Below are 21,214 nucleotides of genomic sequence, written 5' to 3'. Positions count from 1 at the left end.
CTGAACTGTGAGATTATGAAGGCAGGTCTGCACACACTCATGGGATCGGAGATGTCGCTCTGCACTAACACTGTAATAAATGACGCGTAGCTGCTGACTCTTCAGCTCTCCTCACTTTCCCGTTCTTTCTTTCTTTCTTTCCCCGCATACTGTTACCACCATGTACACTGTTGACTGTTGATATGCCATGTTCCTTGTATATTAAAAACCGATAAGCAAAGTTTAACTGTAATTCTGAATGAATGAAGGCATTTCGCATTAGTTGATGAAAAAAAAACTATTCATATTATAAAAAGAATAATTAGGCTAATCATTTCAATAAATAATCGTTGTTTTAAATTAAAACAATAACCATATTGATAAAGCATAATTTATATAAAACAACAACTAATAACAACCACAAACATTTAATTCAAAAGAACTGCTGTCAAACCAGTGACTGGGGCAAAATGCTGAAAACGAAAGCAAATACATACGTATGAAAATAAATAATAAACCACATATGACATACCAAATTATAAACGATACATGTTAAATTAATAAATACAACATCTAATTGTCGTCAGTGAAAACTTAGCAACAAACAACAAACGGGCGCTTATCACCGCTCGAGCTCATCTCGGCATTACTAAAGACGCTTTAGGCAGATAAATCGACAAAGAAAATGTCTGCCGGGTTATGGGCTGGGCATAGCCGTGGTATCTTCTCATCCACAATAATAATAATAAAAACAGGTGCAACTACATATACTTCCATAGTGCCGTGTAACCTTATTCATACAATACCAGTTTTAATTAAATGTAGAAATATAATCAGGCACACATTTCCAAATGTGAAATATACATTTACAAACAAAAGTGCGCAATTGAAGACTATCGTTGGGTGTAATAAAGACAGACCGTATAATACAAGGATATGATATTAAACACTTAATTATAAATATATAAACCATAGGATAGTATGCATCATTGTACAATAATCATATTAAGAAACATTAAACTGTGTGTTAATTTAAATACTTTATGATTTTTCTTCAGTTATAATAATTTACTTTCACTTTCTATTATGACTTCCTATTAGATATAATTATAATACTTACCGGAGCTGACCGTCTCAAAACAGAGAAACGACACAAAAATGAGCCACAACATGATGGATATATTATATCCAGCCGAAAACACCGTCAAATTAACTAATCTGAATGCCTTATTTTAGCACTGTCCGTCTCCCTGGCGCTCACAACGCAGCTTCACCCAGCCCAGCTAACCTTACTGTCTAACTTCTTTCCAAAATGAGAACTTTACACCAATCAGTATCCGAGCATCCCGCGCGTCACTGGTATCCAGTTGTATTTATTTATTTATTTATTTATTTATTTATTTATTTATTTATTTATTATTAACAGTATATACAAATCAATAAGGCATCTTATAACAATGGTAGCATTTTCAAAAACACTAACGATTTTAGTGAGCAAGCTGTCTAAGGGGGGTAAATGGGTCATCCAATGACGTGCCCCACGCGTTCTGTATTGGTTATAATGGGCTACACTTAGGGGTGCTGCTGCTCGTGGGGCACGGCTTGCTCACTAAAATCTTTAGTGTTTTTGCAAAGAGGGGGGTTATACCCTATCTAAAGATACATCAATATTTAATGAGCACGCCGTCTAAGGTGGGTTAAATGGGGCGAAACAAGAGGGTAATATAGGGTACCGCTATGATGCTGATACAGATTTGTTTTTAATATTTTCGTTTTGTTTATTTTTAATAAGGAGCGATTATTTTTTAAATAGTGGCAATATATTAATTGAGCAAGATGTGTAAGTGAGTGAAAACACACAGAAAAAGGACACGCTGCTTTGAGCTCCGTGAAGTTGGCCCCCCTACAAACAGCACAAACGATGAGTCATATATCATTTGTTTGTGCTACGTTTGTGCCGGTTTGTGCCGTTGAAACAAACGTTTGTGCTGCTGTAGTTTATAAGATATTAACGATTCTTTTTTTAGGGCAGTGACGTCACTCAGCCCCCCTACAATGTCGGAATTGAACCAAACTTGTCGCATTCGTTTGTGCCGGTGTTACGACGAATTCAGCGCCCCCTAGGATTCATGTGTCCCCGGTGGATGTGCGCATGCGCTTGCAACAAACCTTGCGATCTGCCAACGGGAGCGTGTGATTCCTCGCTCACAACGCAAAGCGCGTAACCTGTCATTGCAATCGGCTAGATAGAGCAGCGCCTGCTGCAACGTGAACGTGCGGTCTGCTGCAAACGGGAGCGAGTTTATTGCTTCTGGACGGAAAATGTTTGTATAAGCTTGTGATTTCGGCGATTCTACATCCAGAATAGCTTGTTTAAATACAGTAACAACAACAACAGCAACTATATATTGTGTTTCTTCAAATGTGTATAAATGAGCTAGTTACTTACTCTTATTAGGACGGAAGTATTGTATGTACTCTTACTATATTGTGATTATCGAACTGTACATGTATATATTTTAGTAAAAGTTGCTCTGAAGTTATTGTATATTTTATCTGCTCTTACTGCATTGTGAAATATGTATATTTTGTGACAACTGTGAGTCGCCCTGAGTGAGGGCGTCTGCTAAGAAAATTAATAAGAAAAAGAAGAAAAACAACAACAACAAAACGCAACGGTAATTAAATGAAGTCTTGTGATGAATTGTACCAGTATGTTTCACAGAGCACAATAAACACATTGAAACACTCTCGTTTATATTTATTTATTATTATTACTACAGAGGTAATCTACTACGTGTAAATTAATCCAGTTATTTTATAATTCAGTTAAATGCAGTGCAATCTTCTAAATGTTTATTTACTTATTTATTTGTAAGCAATTTAATTCCTGACAGCTTTTCGTAACTGTCACACACACACACACACGCGCGCGCGCGCTCACAGATAAACCAATAACAGAAATGTTGAACCTGAAAGGAGATTATAATTATTTTTTATTTGCCATCTGAATGCATACTCAACATATTCTGTCACTCTGGTGTGGATTTGCACTCAATAAACAAGGGGCACCATTTCCTCCAGGGGCACAGTTTTTTGCAGTCACTGGAATATTTGGTGTCCCCTCTGTAAATTAAGCAGGAACTTGCCAAAAATACCAAACTTATACTGTTAGTGTGTGTCTCTCTCACCTGCATACTAAACAGGTTTGTGTCACTCTGGTGTGCATTCGCTTTCAATAAACAAGGGGGCACCATTTCCTCCAGGGGCACAGTTTTTTGCAGTCACTGGAATATTTGGTGTCCCCTCTGTACATTAAGCAGCAGCTCGCTCGCGTCTAGTGTGGATCGGCCGTTTTAAACGTCATCTGTTGTTTTTTTTATTTTACAAAAAACTGACCTACTGGCAGTGTTGTGAGGAGTGTGCAGTAGCAGAAAGGATTCTGGAAACTTGTACATAAATACTTTAGTTTATTTCTCATTGAAGAACATATTTTTCTTTTAAAATATTACTTGGTACTGTTTTTTTGTCTGTTAATATTTAAGTGAGAAGTTTCTTTTTGTTTGTTTAATTCAGGAATTATTTCTTAAATCGTGAAGTCACGCCCGTGACGAGGACAATAGAAACAGGGTTATTAAAATATATAGAAGTACAATGTTTCAATTATGATTTGATTTGTAATGTTTGATTTCCATATGAAATATTGAGAGAAGATGAGTGTATTATGTTAATTTATCAAATGAACAGCAGGGCATTGCAACGTATTCGATTGTATAATGATGAGTGTAGCAAATGTATTAAAACCCTATTTTAACCCCTTTGATCTAGTCATCTTAACGAAGATTATGGATCCAACAATGTACAGGGATATATTACTGTACCAAACACCTGTGTGAAGCGAGCAACAGTTGCTGGCAACATTATGCAACTTCTGGTAAGTCAGTCGGAGAGGGTCGAAAGCGTATTTCAAAATAAAAGTCCCAAATAATCTGCTAAAAAAATGCCTTACTGTATTTATCTTTATTTTTGTTTATATTGCTTATTTTATTTATATTTGTTTATATTTCTATTCTATTATATATTTTGTATGTAAAAATCTGTCATGTGTATATTTCATACATTCCTGAAAAAATTAAGGATTGTAACTCAGTAAAAGGGGGGTTAAATGTAATTAATTCACTCAAAAATAAAATAATGATTGTAACTGAAAACAATAAGGATTTTTTATTCCTTGACTGTTATTGTAACCCTGTTTAAGCTCCTTGTTGGTAGGTGGTAGTATTAGATTTTCTGACCTGGCTTATCGTTGACCTTGGGCTTTAAGATCTGTTGTGTCAGGAATACCATGGCTGTGCATGAAGGTCCGATACCTCTCAATATCTGAACACTTCCCCGTCACATGCTCAGATCTGTGGTGTACTGATGGTGTACATCTCAGTGATGACTGTGGCATGCCTCTCCTTGCACAGCTCATGCGGTGTGCAGCTTACCAGCAACTGTTTGCTGCACAAGAGACCAAACCAGCAACAACAGGTTTGCAGAGCAAGAAACCTGGCCTCACTCCACGTGTGGTTGTGAGAGGGTCAGCACCAGTAATCAGCAGAGCTGATCCTTTCCAGTGGGCAGAGGTGAAGCACGGTACCACCGAGAAAGCAGAGAAGGAGCTATTCCTGGAGATGATGTCTGTAAGTATTAAAACTTCATTTGTGTTGTTTTAATTTGATGTTCTTTAACATTAAACAATACAAAATGCAAAACAATCGGAGTGATTGTCAGTTCTGTGCTATTATCTGAATTACATTTCCTCAATGTGTAGCTGCATTACATTACATTAATGTGGATTGTATATAAAAAAAAGTGAAGGGTGAACGGTCTTAGAAAAAAGTGCGTCTAATAAGGAAGTAGGGCTGATTACTGGTGAGGTGATGGAGAAGGAGGTAGGTAGGACTACAGCTCAGGTGAAGGAGGGAGGTAAGACTACAGGTGTGAAGCACGGAAGTAAGACTACAGGTGTGATGAAGGAGAGAGGTAGGACTACAGGTGTGAAGGAAGGAGGTAGGACTACGGGTGTGAAGGAGGGAGGGGGACTACAGGTGTGAAGGAGGGAGGGAGGGGGACTACAGGTGTGAAGGAGGGAGGTAGGACTACAGGTGTGAAGGAGGGAGGGAGGACTACAGGTGTGAAGGAGGGAGGTAGGACTACAGGTGTGAAGGAGGGAGGTAGGACTACAGGTGTGAAGGAGGGAGGGAGGACTACAGGTGTGAAGGAGGGAGGTAGGGCTACAGGTGTGAAGGAGGGAGGGAGGACTACAGGTGTGAAGGAGGGAGGTAGGACTACAGGTGTGGTGAAGGAGGGAGGTAGGACTACAGGTGTGAAGGAGGGAGGTAGGACTACAGGTGTGAAGGAGGGAGGTAGGACTACAGGTGTGAAGGAGGGAGGTAGGACTACAGGTGTAGGGAAGGAGGGAGGTAGGACTACAGGTGTGGTGAAGGAGGGAGGTAGGACTACAGGTGTGAAGGAGGGAGGTAGGACTACAGGTGTGAAGGAGGGAGGTAGGACTACAGGTGTGGTGAAGGAGGGAGGTAGGACTACAGGTGTGAAGGAGGGAGGTAGGACTACAGGTGTGAAGGAGGGAGGTAGGACTACAGGTGTGGTCAAAATGTAAAACAAGTGGTCAAAATGTAAAAAAAAAAAAAAAAAAAATTAAAACACACACACCTTACTTAAACAGCTGTAGCAACACATGGGAACAAGTAACACAATAAAATAAAAAGGTCCTTATGTACCCTTTAAGGGTCACATTAGCCGGGGACGACTCAGAAATGCACAAATACAAATGAAAGTAAAAGAAAATAATTTTTTTTTTTAACAGTATTGTATATCTCTAAACCAATGTACACAAATATTTCATTTTTGTTTAGCAGCTCACAGTTTACAGTCTATAGTTTCTAAGCTATCATCACGTGTACACACGCACGCTCGCGTCATTTCGATTGATCAGGTTTCACTCTGATAGGCGCGGCTGTATTTTAGTGACAGGAATAGCGGCTGTTGAATTTGTTTTCGGTGTTTGATAAGAGTGGATCCACATTATCCTGTGTGTTGTTTCTCTGGTCAAAAATCGCTACATTTCTAACATGCAAAAGAAAAACTAAGGAAGAAAACAAAAGAGTCTACAGAATCACTTGTAATTAAAAGTTGTACATGGGAAACAGTGTTAAACAGATTATTCTTCCTTTTATGCACCCGTGGTTCCATTCAGTAGAGCGAACACTGGAAATGGTACTTGTGCTGAAACCTCCAGCACAGAAGAGTACACTTATTTTTTTTTAAGGTTGAAACAGCTGCTGTTTTTGTTTATTACCAATGGCAGCTCTGAGGCAGGCAGATGTTTTACATATTAAAATGCTCACCAGTGTATTTTGTAAAATGCCAATTTCATACTTGCCACCATTTTTAATGTGTTCAGCAGGACACACACGCAAGCACTCATTATCATACAGTCAAGGCCACAAAAAAAGAAAAAAAAAAACACAACTCGTGTTTTCACTCACTCTACTGCGCAGAATAAATGAATATGTTTTACTCCAGTCACTGTTAAACACTTTCTTTTTTGTTGCTTTGACAGATGCCATTTCATTCGTGCCTCTTTTTTTGTGTTTCAAAATGCCATCCATTCGTTTCGCAGACGCACACATCCTCTTAATGGTAACGTTGAATCCTTATTGGGTGTATGTAACTTTACTCCCCCCACTGTGCTTTGGTTAGCCACACGAGACTCGACTTCTAAATCATGTTTTCGTGCGCCATCGCAGTGGTTTGCTAACGCTGTCATTTTTGCCCTAGCGAAAGTGGCTGCGCAGATATTTTTTATTTTATTTATTATTTATTTAATTTTATTTATATAGTGCCTTTCATACCATGGTATGTCAAAGCGCTTTACAGACAGTATGTATCATGATCAAGAAACAAGGCAGAACAGTATAATCACACAATTAAAAAACACAATGATATTAATAATAACAATAAATAGCAAATATCTAGATAGAACAAAATAAAATTAATAAGAATAACAAATAAAATACAAAGTTAGCAGATAAAAATAGATAACAGAAACTTTATATCTAGATTAGGTTAAAAAAGCTGATCTATAAAAATGAGTCTTTAATCTTGATTTAGAAATCCTGACCGAAGCAGCATCTCTAATAGAGGAAGGCAAAGAGTTCCACAGCTTGGGAGCATTAAAATAAAACACGCTTTCTCCTCTCCTTTTCAGTTTTACCATTGGGAGGCACAAGAGTCCAGCGTTAGCCGACCTTAAAGTGTGCAGTGGTTTATATGGGGACAGAATCTCTCTTAGGTACTCTGGTGCTGAGCTATTAGTGCTTTATAATTTAATAGTAAGATTTTAAAATCAATTCTAAAATGTATTGTGAGCCAGTGCAATGAGGCCAGCACAGGAGTTATATGAGCCTGTTTTTTGGTTCTAGTCAGAACCCTCGCTGCTGCATTCTGAACAAGCTGTAAACGTGATGAGACATGATGTGGAAGCCCAGCAAATAAAGCATTGCAATAATCAAGTCTTACTGAAACGAAAGCATGACTTAGTTTCTCAGCATCAGCCAAAGAAAGAAAATACCTAATTTTAGCAATGTTACGTAGGTGATAAAAAGACACTTTTATAATTTTTCAAATATGTGTCTCAAAACTCAAACCAGAATCAAATATAACCCCCAAGTTTCTTACATCAGATGTTATATTAGAGGTCAGGTTGCCCAAATCATTTTTTAGGGAGTTTGCAAGCTCTAGTTTCACTATCATCGGCATAACAGTGAAAGTTTATACTATGTTTCCGAATGATTTCCCCCAGTGGCAGCATATACAAAGAAAATAATACTGGACCAAGAATAGAGCCCTGGGGGACACCTCAAGTAATATTGGATAACCCCGATACAGACTCCCCTAAAGAAACAAAATACTGTCTGTTAGTTAGAAATGACTTAAACCAGTTGAGAACAGTTCCAGTCAGGCCAACCCAGCTTTTCAGACGATCAATCACAATAGCATGATCCACAGTATCAAATGCAGCAGTGAGGTCTAAAAGAACTAGAATGGATATGGAGTTAAGAGTCAGCACTCATCAGCAAGTCATTCACCACTCTGACAAGGGCAGGCTCTGTACTACGAGCAGATCGAAACCCTGACTGAAATCTTTCAAGGACATTGCTACTGTCCAGATATATGTTAAGCTGTTTGACTACTAACTTTTCAAGAACTTTAGATAAGAAAGGCAAGTTAGAAATGGGTCTAAAATTCAAGTCAGTAGAATCTAAGTTAGATTTTTTGAGTAAAGGCTTAACCAAAGCAGTTTTGAAGAGATCTGTTTATTATAATAAAAATGTCATTACACAAAAAACTAAACACATCTTTAAGGCATCGAGTGGGATTTGGATCCAATGAACAGGTTGAGGATTTCATCTGCATTACTAATGTATTCAAATCATTCAGAGTAATCACAGAGAATGAGTCTAAAACAGAGCTTAGGGGCTCATTTAAATAAGAACCACCCTGAGGAATTAGATCCCTAATATTAACATTTGCTCAATGTGGCCCTTAAGGTTTTTGTTTTTTTTCCACTTTTTTACATTTAGTGATCTTACAAAGAAGGTGTTTTGTTATGAAAATGTAGTCGTGGGTTTTTAACACTCCTGTCTCAAGTTTTTTTTTTTTTTAACCCACTTTAAGACTGTGGTAAAAACGCTTGGCTGAAAGAGGTGAATGCAGAGTACACTGGACTATTGTACTTATTACACTGGCTGTTCTTTTCTTTTTCAACTTTATCTCTTCATTTAAAAGGCATCCAAAGGTCGTCTTCCGGCTTCATCTCGAGGTGCTGCTGTGTCGCTTTATAACAAACTGAACTGTGAGATTATGAAGGCAGGTCTGCACACACTCATGGGATCGGAGTGTCGCTCTGCACTAACACTGTAATAAATGACGCGTAGCTGCTGACTCTTCAGCTCTCCTCACTTTCCCGTTTCTTTCTTTCTTTTTCTTTCTTTCCCCGCATACCTTTACCACCATGTACACTGTTGACTGTTGATATGCCATGTTCTTTGTATATTCAAAAGCGATAAACAAAGTTTAACTGTAATTCTTAATGAATGAACGCATTTCGCATTAGTTGATGAAAAAAACTATTCATATTATAAAAAGAATAATCATTTCAATAAATAATCGTTGTTTTAAATTAAAACAATAACCATATTGATAAAGCATAATTTATATAAAACAACAACTAATAACAACCACAAACATTTAATTCAAAAGAACTGCTGTCAAACCAGTGATGGGGCAAAATGCTGAAAACGAAAGCGAATACATACATACGTATGAAAATAAATAATAAACCACATATGGCACACCAAATTATAAACGATACATGTTAAATTAATAAATACAACATCTAATTGTCGTCAGTGAAAACTTAGCAACAAACAACAAACGGGCGCTTATCACCGCTCGAGCTCATCTCGGCATTAAAGCCGCTTCAGTTTAGCAGATAAATCAACAAAGAAAATGTCTGCCGGGTTATGGGCTGGGCAAAGCTGTGGTATCTTCTCACCCACAATAATAATAATAAAAACAGGTTCAATTACATATACTTCCATAGTGCCGTGTAACCTTATTCATACAATACCAGTTTTAATTAAATGTAGAAATATTATCAGGCACACATTTCCAAATGTGAAATATACATTTACAAACAAAAGTGCGCAATTGAGACTATCGTTGGGTGTAATAAAGACATACCGTATAATACAAGGATATGATATTAAACACTTAACAATTATAAATATATAAACCGTAGGATAGTATGCATCATTGTACAATAATCATATTAAGAAACATTAAACTATGTGTTAATTTAAATACTTTATGATTTTTCTTCAGTTATAATAATTTACTTTCACTTTCTATTATGACTTCCTATTAGATATAATTATAATACTTACCGGAGCTGACCGTCTCAAAACAGAGAAACGACACAAAAATGAGCCACAACATGATGGATATATTATATCCAGCCGAAAACAGCGTCAAATTAACTAATCTGAATGCCTTATTTTAGCACTTTCCGTCTCCCTGGCGCTCACAACGCAGCTTCACCCGGCCCAGCTAACCTTACTGTCTAACTAACCCGTACTTTCCAAAATGAGAACTTTACACCAATCAGTATCCGAGCATCCCGCGCGTCACTGGTATCCAGTTGTATTTATTAATTAATATATTTATTTACTTATTATTAACAGTATATACAAATCAATCTTATAACAATGGTAGCATTACAGACCACCTGGAAGATGGTTACTTATTCCCGGTTCCTTATTTGCGGTGTAGTTGACAAAGCAGCGTGTCCTTTTTCTGTGTGTTTTAACTCGCTACACATCTTGCTCAATTAATATATTGCTACTATTTAAAAAAAAATAATCGCTCCTTCTTTAAAAAAAAACACAAAAACGAAAATATTAATAACAAATATGTATCAGCAGCATAGCGGTACCCTATATTAAACGCTTGTTTTGCCACATTTACCCCCTTAGACGGCTTGCTCACTAAAATCGTTAGTGTTTTTGAAAAGAGGAGATGATAAACTATCTAGGGATACCTCGATATTAAGTGAGCAAGCCGTCTATGGGGGTAATTGAGGCATCAAAAGACGTGCCCCCATGCGTTCTGTATAGGTTATTTGGGGTGCTGCTGCTCGTGGGGTACGGCTTGCTCACTAAAATCTTTAGTGTTTTTTTAAATAGTGGTAATATATTAATTGAGGAAGATGTGAAAAAGGACGCGCTGCTTTGTCAACTACATCGCAAATAAGGAACCGGGAATAAGTAACCATCTTCCAGGTGGTGCATTGCCGTATATTCAAGGGTCTAGGAATTTTACAATGTGTGTGTGTGTAAACAAATCAGTTCAACTAAACCTGTAGAAATTAAAAGTATTCAGAAGTTTTTCAGCATATATTAATTTACATATTTTCAATGAACTGATATATAGACATGGGACGAATGGTAATAATTCCTTTATTGTAGGGGGGCTGGGTGACGAATGGTCCCCTCTGGAAAATGGTCCCCCGGACTAAAATTTTCATAGATTATCTTAGGTAAAATGGTCTCTAGTGGGACAAATGGTCCCACCCGCCGAAATAATTATCATAGGGGTACTCAAAAACATTTCTGTGAACTAAGGCCGAATTTTCCAGAAAAAAAAAAGAAAGTTCTCGAGCTGCACATACACAAACATATTTCTTCAATTTGGCAATGGTCCTTTACAAATGCCGAGTACATTCGAACAACAGTATGTGAAAATAACTACAGTATGTTCAAATAACATTAGGTTACTTACAGTAACCCTGGTTCCCTGAAAGAGAAGACGACCGCCAAAGATATTACGTATGGGATATGCCTGCCCATTGGGTAGGTATCACTGAGCTCTCTATACCAGAGCTGCCAATAGACCCCTTCCTAGGATGATGCACTCGGTCCCGCCCATCGAGGGGATAAAACTACTATCCAGAGGAAGCCATTTCTCTTTTTCCTTCTGTGGCGGAGTGTCATGAATCTATTTATTATTATTTGTATTTTTGTTTGCGGCGCGGATAAAAGCGCTGCGTCTTTTGTTATTGTTATTTATAATTTAAAACCCGTGAGGATGCATGACTGATCAGCTACTGATTATTTAATTAGCTGACAGAGTATAAGAACCTGCAGCTGTCCGTGCTGCGGGTGGAGTTGAGTGTACAGAGGAGAGTACGGGAGAACACGGGCGAAAGAAAGAAAGAAAGAAGGAAGCAAGCTATATTTAAAAATATACTTGTTTCTGTTTGTTTGGCCATCGCGCCTTTTTGTTTTGTGTTTTGTTATTGTTTAAATCTTTTGTTTATTTATTTATTAAACACGCTGAGTGCCGTAGCATTCAGCTTCACCCGCCCATCCACTGTTTTGGTTCAGTTACTTCCTGGTCTGTGACGTCACCACACCGCACCACTGCATGCCATCCTGCCACACCTTCTCAAGACGGTACTGTAAGTCCTGTGTGTTGAGCTGAGCGTATTGATAGAAAAGAGCTTTTCGAGTCGGTTGTATTTCCCTTGCATTCATGCTGAAAGCTGGCTTGCCGCTTTCCCAGAATCAACAACTTGAAAAAGGCTGAGCCTTTTTTGTCTTCATGTCTTTCATCGGCCTCCTCGCTTGCGTAGTAGACCGCTCTTTGTATCTGTGCATCATCCAAGGAAGGGGCCTATTGGCAGCTCTGGTATAGAGAGCTCAGAGATACCTACCCAATGGGCAGGGATATGCCATATGTAATGTCTTTGGTGGTCGTCTTCGAATTGAAAGGGAACTACAGTCTTTTTCTGATGACAAACTGAAACTCGGAGCAGCTGATTCAAATTCAGCGCCGTTCTGAGACAAGGGGAAGGGGCGGAGCTACCAGCACAACAGAACACAGCAAAGCGAGGCAGTTCTTCCAGCGACAGCGTGTCAGAAGTGCATCGTTGAAAAGTGCAGAGCAGTTAGAAGCAGTTTGAAAGCAGATTGACAGCTGCAGACACTAAAATAAATAAATAACATGGACTTCAAGCCAGTAATCTGTGACACCTGCATGATGTGGGAAATCCGAGAAATCCTAGCATAGCTTAACCAAGTGTGTGTAAAGTGCCACGCGATCCAGGACTTGGAGCAATGTAATCAGTGGAGTACCACAGGGATCAGTATTAGGTCCTCTGCTATTCCTAATCAACGTTAATGACTTAGATTCCGGTATAGTAAGCAAACTTGTTAAATTTGCAGACAACACAAAAATAGGAGGAGTGGCAAACACTGTTGAAGCAGCAAAGGTCATTCAAAATGATCTAGACAACATTCAGAACTGGGCAGACACATGGCAAATGACACTTAATAGAGAAAAGTGTAAGGTACTGCACGCAGGTGATAAAAATGTGCATTATAAATATTATTTGGGAGATACTGAAATTGAAGAAGGAATCTATGAAGAAGACCTAGGAGTTTATGTTGACTCAGAAATGTCTTCTAGACAATGTGGGGAGGCTATAAAAAAGGCCAACAAGATGCTCGGATATATTGTGAAAAGTGTTGAATTTAAATCAATGGAAGTAATGTTAAAACTTTACAATGCATTAGTAAGACCTCACCTAGAATATTGTGTTCAGTTCTGGTCACGTCGCTACAAAAAGGATATTGCTGCTTTACAAAGAGTGCAAAGAAGAGCAACTGTCTGTGTGATTCTATCTTTGTGAGGACTGTATTGTGTAGTACTGTAGGACTGTGTCTTGCTGTGTGTACAGACTGTGTGTTTGTATGTGTATATGCATGTGTGTGGGTCTATGTACGTGACAGTTGATAAAGACACAATGGTTGTTTGCTGTGTGTGTGTGAAGCAGACATGACTGTTTACAAACCACAGAGACCACTTCACATATCTGGCGAGTTACACTCGCTGTTTCACTTTTACATTTCAAGATGCAACTTAAAGGAACACGGACACTCAATTATAGCTTACTGTAACCAGTGCACATGCATACAGAGGGCCTCTCTTTAAATTCAAGTTTGAGAAATCAGTATGATATAACAGCTTATTACAAACATTAGACCCAAGGCCAGGGTTGTATGATACAAGTCTGGTGGAGATTCAAGGCAAATATTATGGTGATTGTGACAGACATGCGGCTCCACATTTGAAATGAGGAGCCTAAGTGTTTTAATCATGTTAGTTCCTGAGCCCAGCCTGTTAGCTACAGCACCCAGCTCACTTCCCTATGGTTTCATCCATTCCCAATTAGCGCCACTCTTCAAGATTGGTGCTAATCAGGGTCTGAAGCCAGCCTTAGCTACCTAGTTCTGTGCCTTCCTGTGTGTCTCTTCATAAGAAAATCTGATCAATTCAAACTACCCAGCTCTAATTGCATTTAAAACAGCAATTAGCAGTGACCGTCCTTTAAAATGCTTTCAGAAAGGCTGTGGTTCACTTGGAAACACACAAACGCACACACACACACAGCTATATTAATGTGGAGTTTGCAGACTCCCATAATATTACTTTTTTTATTTCATCCCTGAGGCCCCCCCCCCCAAAAAAACAATGTTTGACTATAATGCCAAACAGATTTTAGGTTTGATTTTTAAGGATCCCTTAACCTAAATAAATATTGCTGACTTATATAAAAACATGGTTACATATTAGAGGTGTAATCAAATCAGCAACTAGTTTGCCAATGAAGAATCAGGTGCAAATCCACATTGATCGCTGCATTGAGGACACTATCATTCAAAAGAAAGACTCTTCAAACACTCCTGAAAACATGTGTGCGTATTACACACTTATTACACACTAATATGATTTATGCATTGAGAAAGCTTATATAAACAAGCTAAATAACATCCCATTTTCTCATAAGCTTCTGTTATTTATTCTGTTAAAACTTTACAATGCATTAGTAAAACTTTACAATGCATTAGTAAGACTTCATCTAGAATATTGTGTTCAGTTCTGGTCATCTCATTACAAAAAGGATATTGCTGCTCTAGAAAGAGTGCAAAGAAGAGCAACCAGAATTATCCCGGGTTTAAAAGGCATGTTGTATCCAGACAGGCTAAAAGAATGGAATCTGTTCAGTTTTGAACAAAGAAGACTACGCGGTCATCTGATTCAAGCATTCAAAATTCTAAAAGGTATAGACAATGTCGACGCAAGGGACTTTTTTGACCTGAAAAAAGAAACAATGACCAGGGGTCACAAATGGAGATTAGATAAAGGGGCATTCAGAACAGAAAATAGGAGGCACTTTTTTACACAGAGAATTGTGAGGGGCTGGAACCAACTCCCCAGTAATGTTGAAGCTGACACCCTGGGATCCTTCAAGAAGGTGCTTGATGAGATTCTGGGATCAATAAACTACTAACAACCAAACGAGCAAGATGGGCCGAATGGCCTCCTCTCGTTTGTATGATATCTGATACCAGCTTTCCACTCAAGAAATGTGTTACTGTTCTGCTTCCTAGGTAATTTCCCCTCAGCAGTGTCTCTTTGGAGTCATGTTACTGGCTGTAAAGTATGTCAGTCAACAGGGGCAGGAGGAAGTTGTTGAAAGGGGGTGGGGACATTTTCACTCTCCTGAGTACCTCATTCATACACAACACAACACAACGCATTGTATCCACTTCCACTGGTGCACTTATTGATTTAAGTGACATAAGGCCTAGTAAAACACAATAACACCGGGTGTGCAAGGAGTAAGGGTTACATTTGCTACATCTTATGGCCTTGCTTGACTCTAGCATGATCCTTGTGTTTATTTTATGGTACAGGGAACTATACAGGTTGATTCAGAATTTGTAGCACTTTGCTGTTTTGCACGGTTTTCAATTCTACTTAAACGTTGACATTTTTAAACAGCCCTCTGGTGGCCATATGGTGCGTCACAGAGCACATCTGTCACAGACGTTTTTCCTTTGCCTGGCATTCTCCACGTACCCTCCCGCTCTCACAAGGCTCCCACAATTTATTCTGAATCACCCTGGCATTATTCTTTGGTTTACTCAAAGTTTTTTGGTGTTGTAAATTCCAGTAAAGAATTTTAGGTTAAGATTTTGAATTTTGTCTTCAGGATACAAAAGATTTTTGATGTAGATGTTTAATGGGTGTGTGACTTATAATATTGTTCATGTGAAACAAAAGGATATGTGTAGCGTTCTGGATCTGTGCAGACACTACACTGATAAAGCAGACTGCACGAGGAGAGGACAGTCTATTCAATACCTTTATTATTGTCTGTATCTGTTACGGTAAAAGTAAGAATATTGGCAAATCTTAAGATTTACTGGTAAATGTCTGAAATAAACACCACAGCGCTCTACTTCAGACATGTACATGTAAATCTCAATAACCACCAAATGCCTTTATCATTAAATGTTTGGAAAGCTAAATATTTCTTCAGAATTCCAGACATTTACCACCTTACTTAATATATTACAAAAAAGATCATATCTCATATGGCAAATACATAGTCAAATAAATGAACACGGAGTCAAAGCAAACTTTGCATTTGAAATTTTCAGATGTTTTATTTTATTTTAACCTCAGTCTGCTCGCTTCTTCCCAAATCGGAACCCGAACCCTCCCTTCTGCCTGTTGAAAGACTGCAGTCCGCCTGCGATGGAGGTCAGGGCTTGGTTCCTCTCATTCTCCTCCCCTTCCTGCTCCCCCCAGGTTTCCCTTTTCTCCTCCTCCTCTTCAGTCTTTCTCAGGATAAGCTTGGCTGAGCGCTCCGGGGCTCCTGTCATCCTCCCCCCTTCCCAGGCTCTCTCTGAAACCCTGAGCCCAGGCTTCGCCAGGTCCTCCAGGTTGCTAGGCCTCAGTCTCCATGGCAATGCGTTGGGGACTGGTGAAGCCTGCTGTTGGAGTAGCCCAGTCTCCAAGCTCTGAGATGGAGAAGCTGGGTCTGGGTTGGAGTTGAGAAGGTAACGCGGGAGGTCTTGGGAGCCGGATGCAGCGATGATGCAGAGGCTGAAGGAAGCCAGTAAGGTGTACAAGTGGAGTGCGCTCAACTTCATCTAGAAAACAAAGAGAGGTCAAACACACACAACAGATACCGTACAGGGCTGGTGTATATACTGAACACACACACACACACACACACACACACACAACAGATACCGTACAGGGCTGGTGTATATACTGCACACACACACACACACACACACACAACAGATACCGTACAGGGCTGGTGTATATACTGCACACACACACACACACACACACACACACAACAGATACCATACAGGGCTGGTGTATATACTGCACACACACACACACACAACAGATACCGTACAGGGCTGGTGTATATACTGCACACACACACACACACAACAGATACCGTACAGGGCTGGTGTATATACTGCACACACACACACACACCAGATACCGTACAGGGCTGGTGTATATACTGCACACACACACACACACACACAACAGATACCGTACAGGGCTGGTGTATATACTGCACACACACACACACCAGATACCGTACAGGGCTGGTGTATATACTGCACACACACACACACACACACAACAGATACCGTACAGGGCTGGTGTATATACTGCACACACGCACACACACACAACAGATACCGTACAGGGCTGGTGTATATACTGCACACACACACACACACAACAGATACCGTACAGGGCTGGTGTATATACTGCACACACACACACACACACAACAGATACCGTACAGGGCTGGTGTATATACTGCACACACACACACACACAACAGATACCGTACAGGGCTGGTGTATATACTGCACACACACACACACAACAGATACAGTACAGGGCTGGTGTATGTACTGCACACACACACACACACACACAACAGATACAGTACAGGGCTGGTGTATATGCTGCACACACACACACACACACACACGGCTGGTGTATATACTGCACACACACATACAGAGACTGAGTGATTAATCCATCACCATGGCTTTTATTTGGCCTCAGTTAAACATTCATAGATGGGTTAATCACTCTGGTGCCCAATTTGGAGGGTCACGTAGCCAGCTGCCTATAACTGCTGTCCAAGACTGAGGAACGCTAAAAATTGAAGAAGGTACAGTCAAAACACTGTCTACTTGAGCCAGGCAAGGTGTAAAGAAACATCTCTGTTTTCTTATCATACTCTCAGCAAGTCTGTTACTGCCTTAAAAAGCTCATTTGTATGGTAATTGGCAGTGTCCTCTTATGGTTATACCACACTGTGCATTAACAGTTTATCATGGTTTGTCATGTTTTTTAATAAGCTTTACCATGCCTCTCTGGGCTTTACATTGCTTACCTATGGCGTATTACAGTTTGCTATGCTTTCACTGGAGAAACCTCTTTAAGGGCTGTTCCACTTCCCAGGTAATTTCCCTCCAGCAGTGTCTTCAGGGTCATGGCAAAGCTGCAAAGCATGTCAGTCAATCGGGAGCCAGCAGGAGGGATGACGACAGGAAAGAAGCTGTTAAAGGGGAGTGGAGGCGATTTTACCAATGAACACCATCTCCCCACACACCCAACTACCCCACACAGCCTGCTATAAAGAGGCTCTGTGCCACTAACCACATCATAGCTTCTATACCCATCTACTCAGAATAGTATATTTTCCATGCTGAATTACACAATCCCTTCTAAAAAAAAGACAGAGAGACAGGCAGACAGGTGTACTTGCTTGAACCAAAGTTATTGTATTTATCTTGCTCTTAATTGTATTACTTGTACTGTGATTCGGAAATGTATTTGCTTGAGATTGTAAGTCGCCCTGGATAAGGGCGTCTGCTAAGAAATAAATAATAATAATAATAATAATAATAATAATAATAATAATAATAATAATAACAGAGAGACAGGCAGACAGGTGAACACACAGAGAGACAGGCAGACAGGTGAACACACAAACAGAGAGACAGACAGACAGGTGAACACAGATAGAGAGACAGACAGGTGAACACAGATAGAGAGACAGACAGACAGGTGAACACACAGACAGAGAGACAGGCAGACAGGTGAACACACAGACAGAGAGACAGGCAAACAGGTGAACACACAGAGAGGCAGACAGGTGAATACACAGAGACAGGCAGACAGGTGAACACACAGACAGAGAGACAGACAGATGAACACAGACAGAGAGAAAGGCAGACAGAACACACAGACAGAGAGACAGGCAGACAGGTGAACACACAGACAGAGAGACAGGCAGACAGGTGAACACACAGGCAGACAGGTGAACACATAGACAGACAGACAGGTGAACACACAGACAGAGAGACAGACAGACAGGTGAACACAGATAGAGAGACAGACAGGTGAACACAGACAGAGAGACAGGCAGACAGGTGAACACACAGACAGAGAGACAGGCAGACAGGTGAACACACAGACAGAGAGACAGGCAAACAGGTGAACACACAGAGAGGCAGACAGGTGAATACACAGAGACAGGCAGACAGGTGAACACACAGACAGAGAGACAGACAGATGAACACAGACAGAGAGAAAGGCAGACAGAACACACAGACAGAGAGACAGGCAGACAGGTGAACACACAGACAGAGAGACAGGCAGACAGGTGAACACACAGGCAGACAGGTGAACACATAGACAGACAGACAGGTGAACACACAGACAGAGAGACAGACAGACAGGTGAACAGACAGAGAGAAAGGCAGACAGAACACACAGACAGAGAGACAGGCAGACAGGTGAACACACAGACAGAGACAGGCAGACAGGTGAACACACAGACAGAGAGACAGGCAGACAGGTGAACACACAGGCAGACAGGTGAACACAGAGACAGACAGACAGGTGAACACACAGACAGAGAGACAGACAGACAGGTGAACACAGACAGAGAGAAAGGCAGACAGAACACACAGACAGAGAGACAGGCAGACAGGTGAACACACAGACAGAGAGACAGGAAGAAAAAACAGACACTAAGACAGGCAGGCGAACACACAGAGAGACAGGCAGACAGAGATACATAAAGTTAAACTCACTATACACACACAATAACAAATAGACAGGTTAACTGGCACACAGACATACAGATACACACAGAAACAAAAACAGACAGACAGACAGGCTGTGTGGTCCAGTGGTTAAAGAAAAGGGCTTGTAACCAGGAGGTCCCCGGTTCAAATCCCACCTCAGTCAGTGACTCATTGTGTAACCCTGAGCAAGTAACTTAACCTCCTTGTGCTCCGTCTTTCGGATGAGATGTAATTGTAAGTGACTCTGCAGCTGATGCATAGTTCACACACCCTAGTCTCTGTAAGTCGCCTTGGATAAAGACGTCTGATAAATAAACAAGTAATAATAATAATAACAGACAGACACATAATCAGACAGACATTCATAAAGATAAACTCGCTATCAGATACACAGGCAGATAGACAGACACACACACACACACACACACACACCTCACCTTTGCCTCTTGCGAGTTGAACACTGGTGTTTCTTCTGTTTGCACAGAGACTCCCAGCGTTTTTAAACTCTGCGACACATTGAATCCGATTGGGCCTTCAGCTTCCGAGCTGGCGTGTCATTGGCTCAGAGGGACAGACGCACAGCGAGGCTGGAGCAGTCACTTGTTTACATATTTCCGGCACTGGGAGATTCCTGTGTCTTGGATCCCTGAGCCAGCAAATTGGGGTCAGTAGTTTTGAATTGTTTTTAATGATTGTCAATGTGTTTCCAAGCAGAAGCAGAGGAGGTGAGAAGAATGAAGCGGGGAGCTAACCACAGAGTGCCCTATTTGAAGAGCTTGTTGTGTAGATAAAGGGATTGTAACAAACAGAAGCATTCGAATGATCCTCCCTGCGGTGCTCTTCCATTCACTACACCGTCTCAGACATGCACTTTTGAAAGAGGCACATGCTGCAGCACACGTCTATTCTCATTTTAGAACAAGATATCTGGAACTGCATTTTGTTCAGACTAAACAGGAGAGATGCAACGAGACTGGGCTGGTATCAGCAGTTATCATCACAATCGCATCTACGCTGAATTGCATATTTGGAACAGCTACAGATACACACACGCAGTTTGTAGTTTCAGAGTCAGACTGGTTATTTTAATCCTTGTGGTTTTGCCTTAGATTGCCTTCAGAGAAACTACAACAGTATGCAAGGAAGTCACAGTTTATTGTATAAAAAAACATGCTACACTCTTTAAATTCCAGCTCCTACTAACAAAAGAACACACGCCTGTCCGTTATGAGACCAGTTAACTGGAAACCCCACCCTCTCAAACAACAAGCCACACCCTTACCCACCAGCTTTCAGAGATAAGCCCCACTCCCAAGAAGCAAAGCCACATCCATTGTCTATAAATTAAAAAAAGTACCACCTACTAAACCAGAACCACACCCTCTTTAATAACAAACCACGCCCACTAAACTAGACCCTCTCCACTCAAATAAGCCCAACCTCTTGTCCTACCACATTAACATACAAGCCTCACCTCTTATGATAAGCCACACCACTGTCACTTTAAGACAGAAACCCCACCCATTAAACTAGAACCCCACACCCTCAAAGAACTCTTTGCTTGTCATTTTTTAATACAACTCATAAAAACTAGAAGCCACACCTCCCAC

General features: G+C 40.3%; 2 protein-coding genes across 2 annotated transcripts in view; both read right to left on the bottom strand.

The window, feature by feature from the left end:
• The window catches only part of LOC117434265 (major histocompatibility complex class I-related gene protein-like), a 33,931-nt gene extending 32,641 nt beyond the window's left edge, over positions 1 to 1,290 (bottom strand). Inside the window, exon 1 of the mRNA XM_059008900.1 lies at positions 1,100 to 1,290. Within this exon, the coding sequence (XP_058864883.1) occupies positions 1,100 to 1,151 (52 nt within the window). The 5' untranslated portion in view covers positions 1,152 to 1,290. The remainder of the gene's footprint in view (positions 1 to 1,099) is intronic.
• A 14,836-nt stretch (positions 1,291 to 16,126) lies between these two features.
• On the bottom strand, positions 16,127 to 21,093 carry qrfp (pyroglutamylated RFamide peptide). Its single transcript, XM_059009400.1, has 3 exons — positions 20,042 to 21,093; positions 17,903 to 18,067; positions 16,127 to 16,613 (listed from the first exon to the last, which is right to left on the bottom strand). Exon 3 carries the CDS (start codon positions 16,611 to 16,613, stop codon positions 16,140 to 16,142), a length of 474 nt encoding a protein of 157 aa, XP_058865383.1. The 5' UTR covers positions 17,903 to 18,067; positions 20,042 to 21,093; the 3' UTR covers positions 16,127 to 16,139.
• Positions 21,094 to 21,214: the final 121 nt, after the last annotated feature.

The sequence above is a fragment of the Acipenser ruthenus genome, chromosome 38 (genome assembly GCF_902713425.1).
Source record: "Acipenser ruthenus chromosome 38, fAciRut3.2 maternal haplotype, whole genome shotgun sequence".
Classification (NCBI taxonomy): domain Eukaryota; kingdom Metazoa; phylum Chordata; class Actinopteri; order Acipenseriformes; family Acipenseridae; genus Acipenser; species Acipenser ruthenus.
This window is presented reverse-complemented; position numbering and strand designations above follow the sequence as displayed.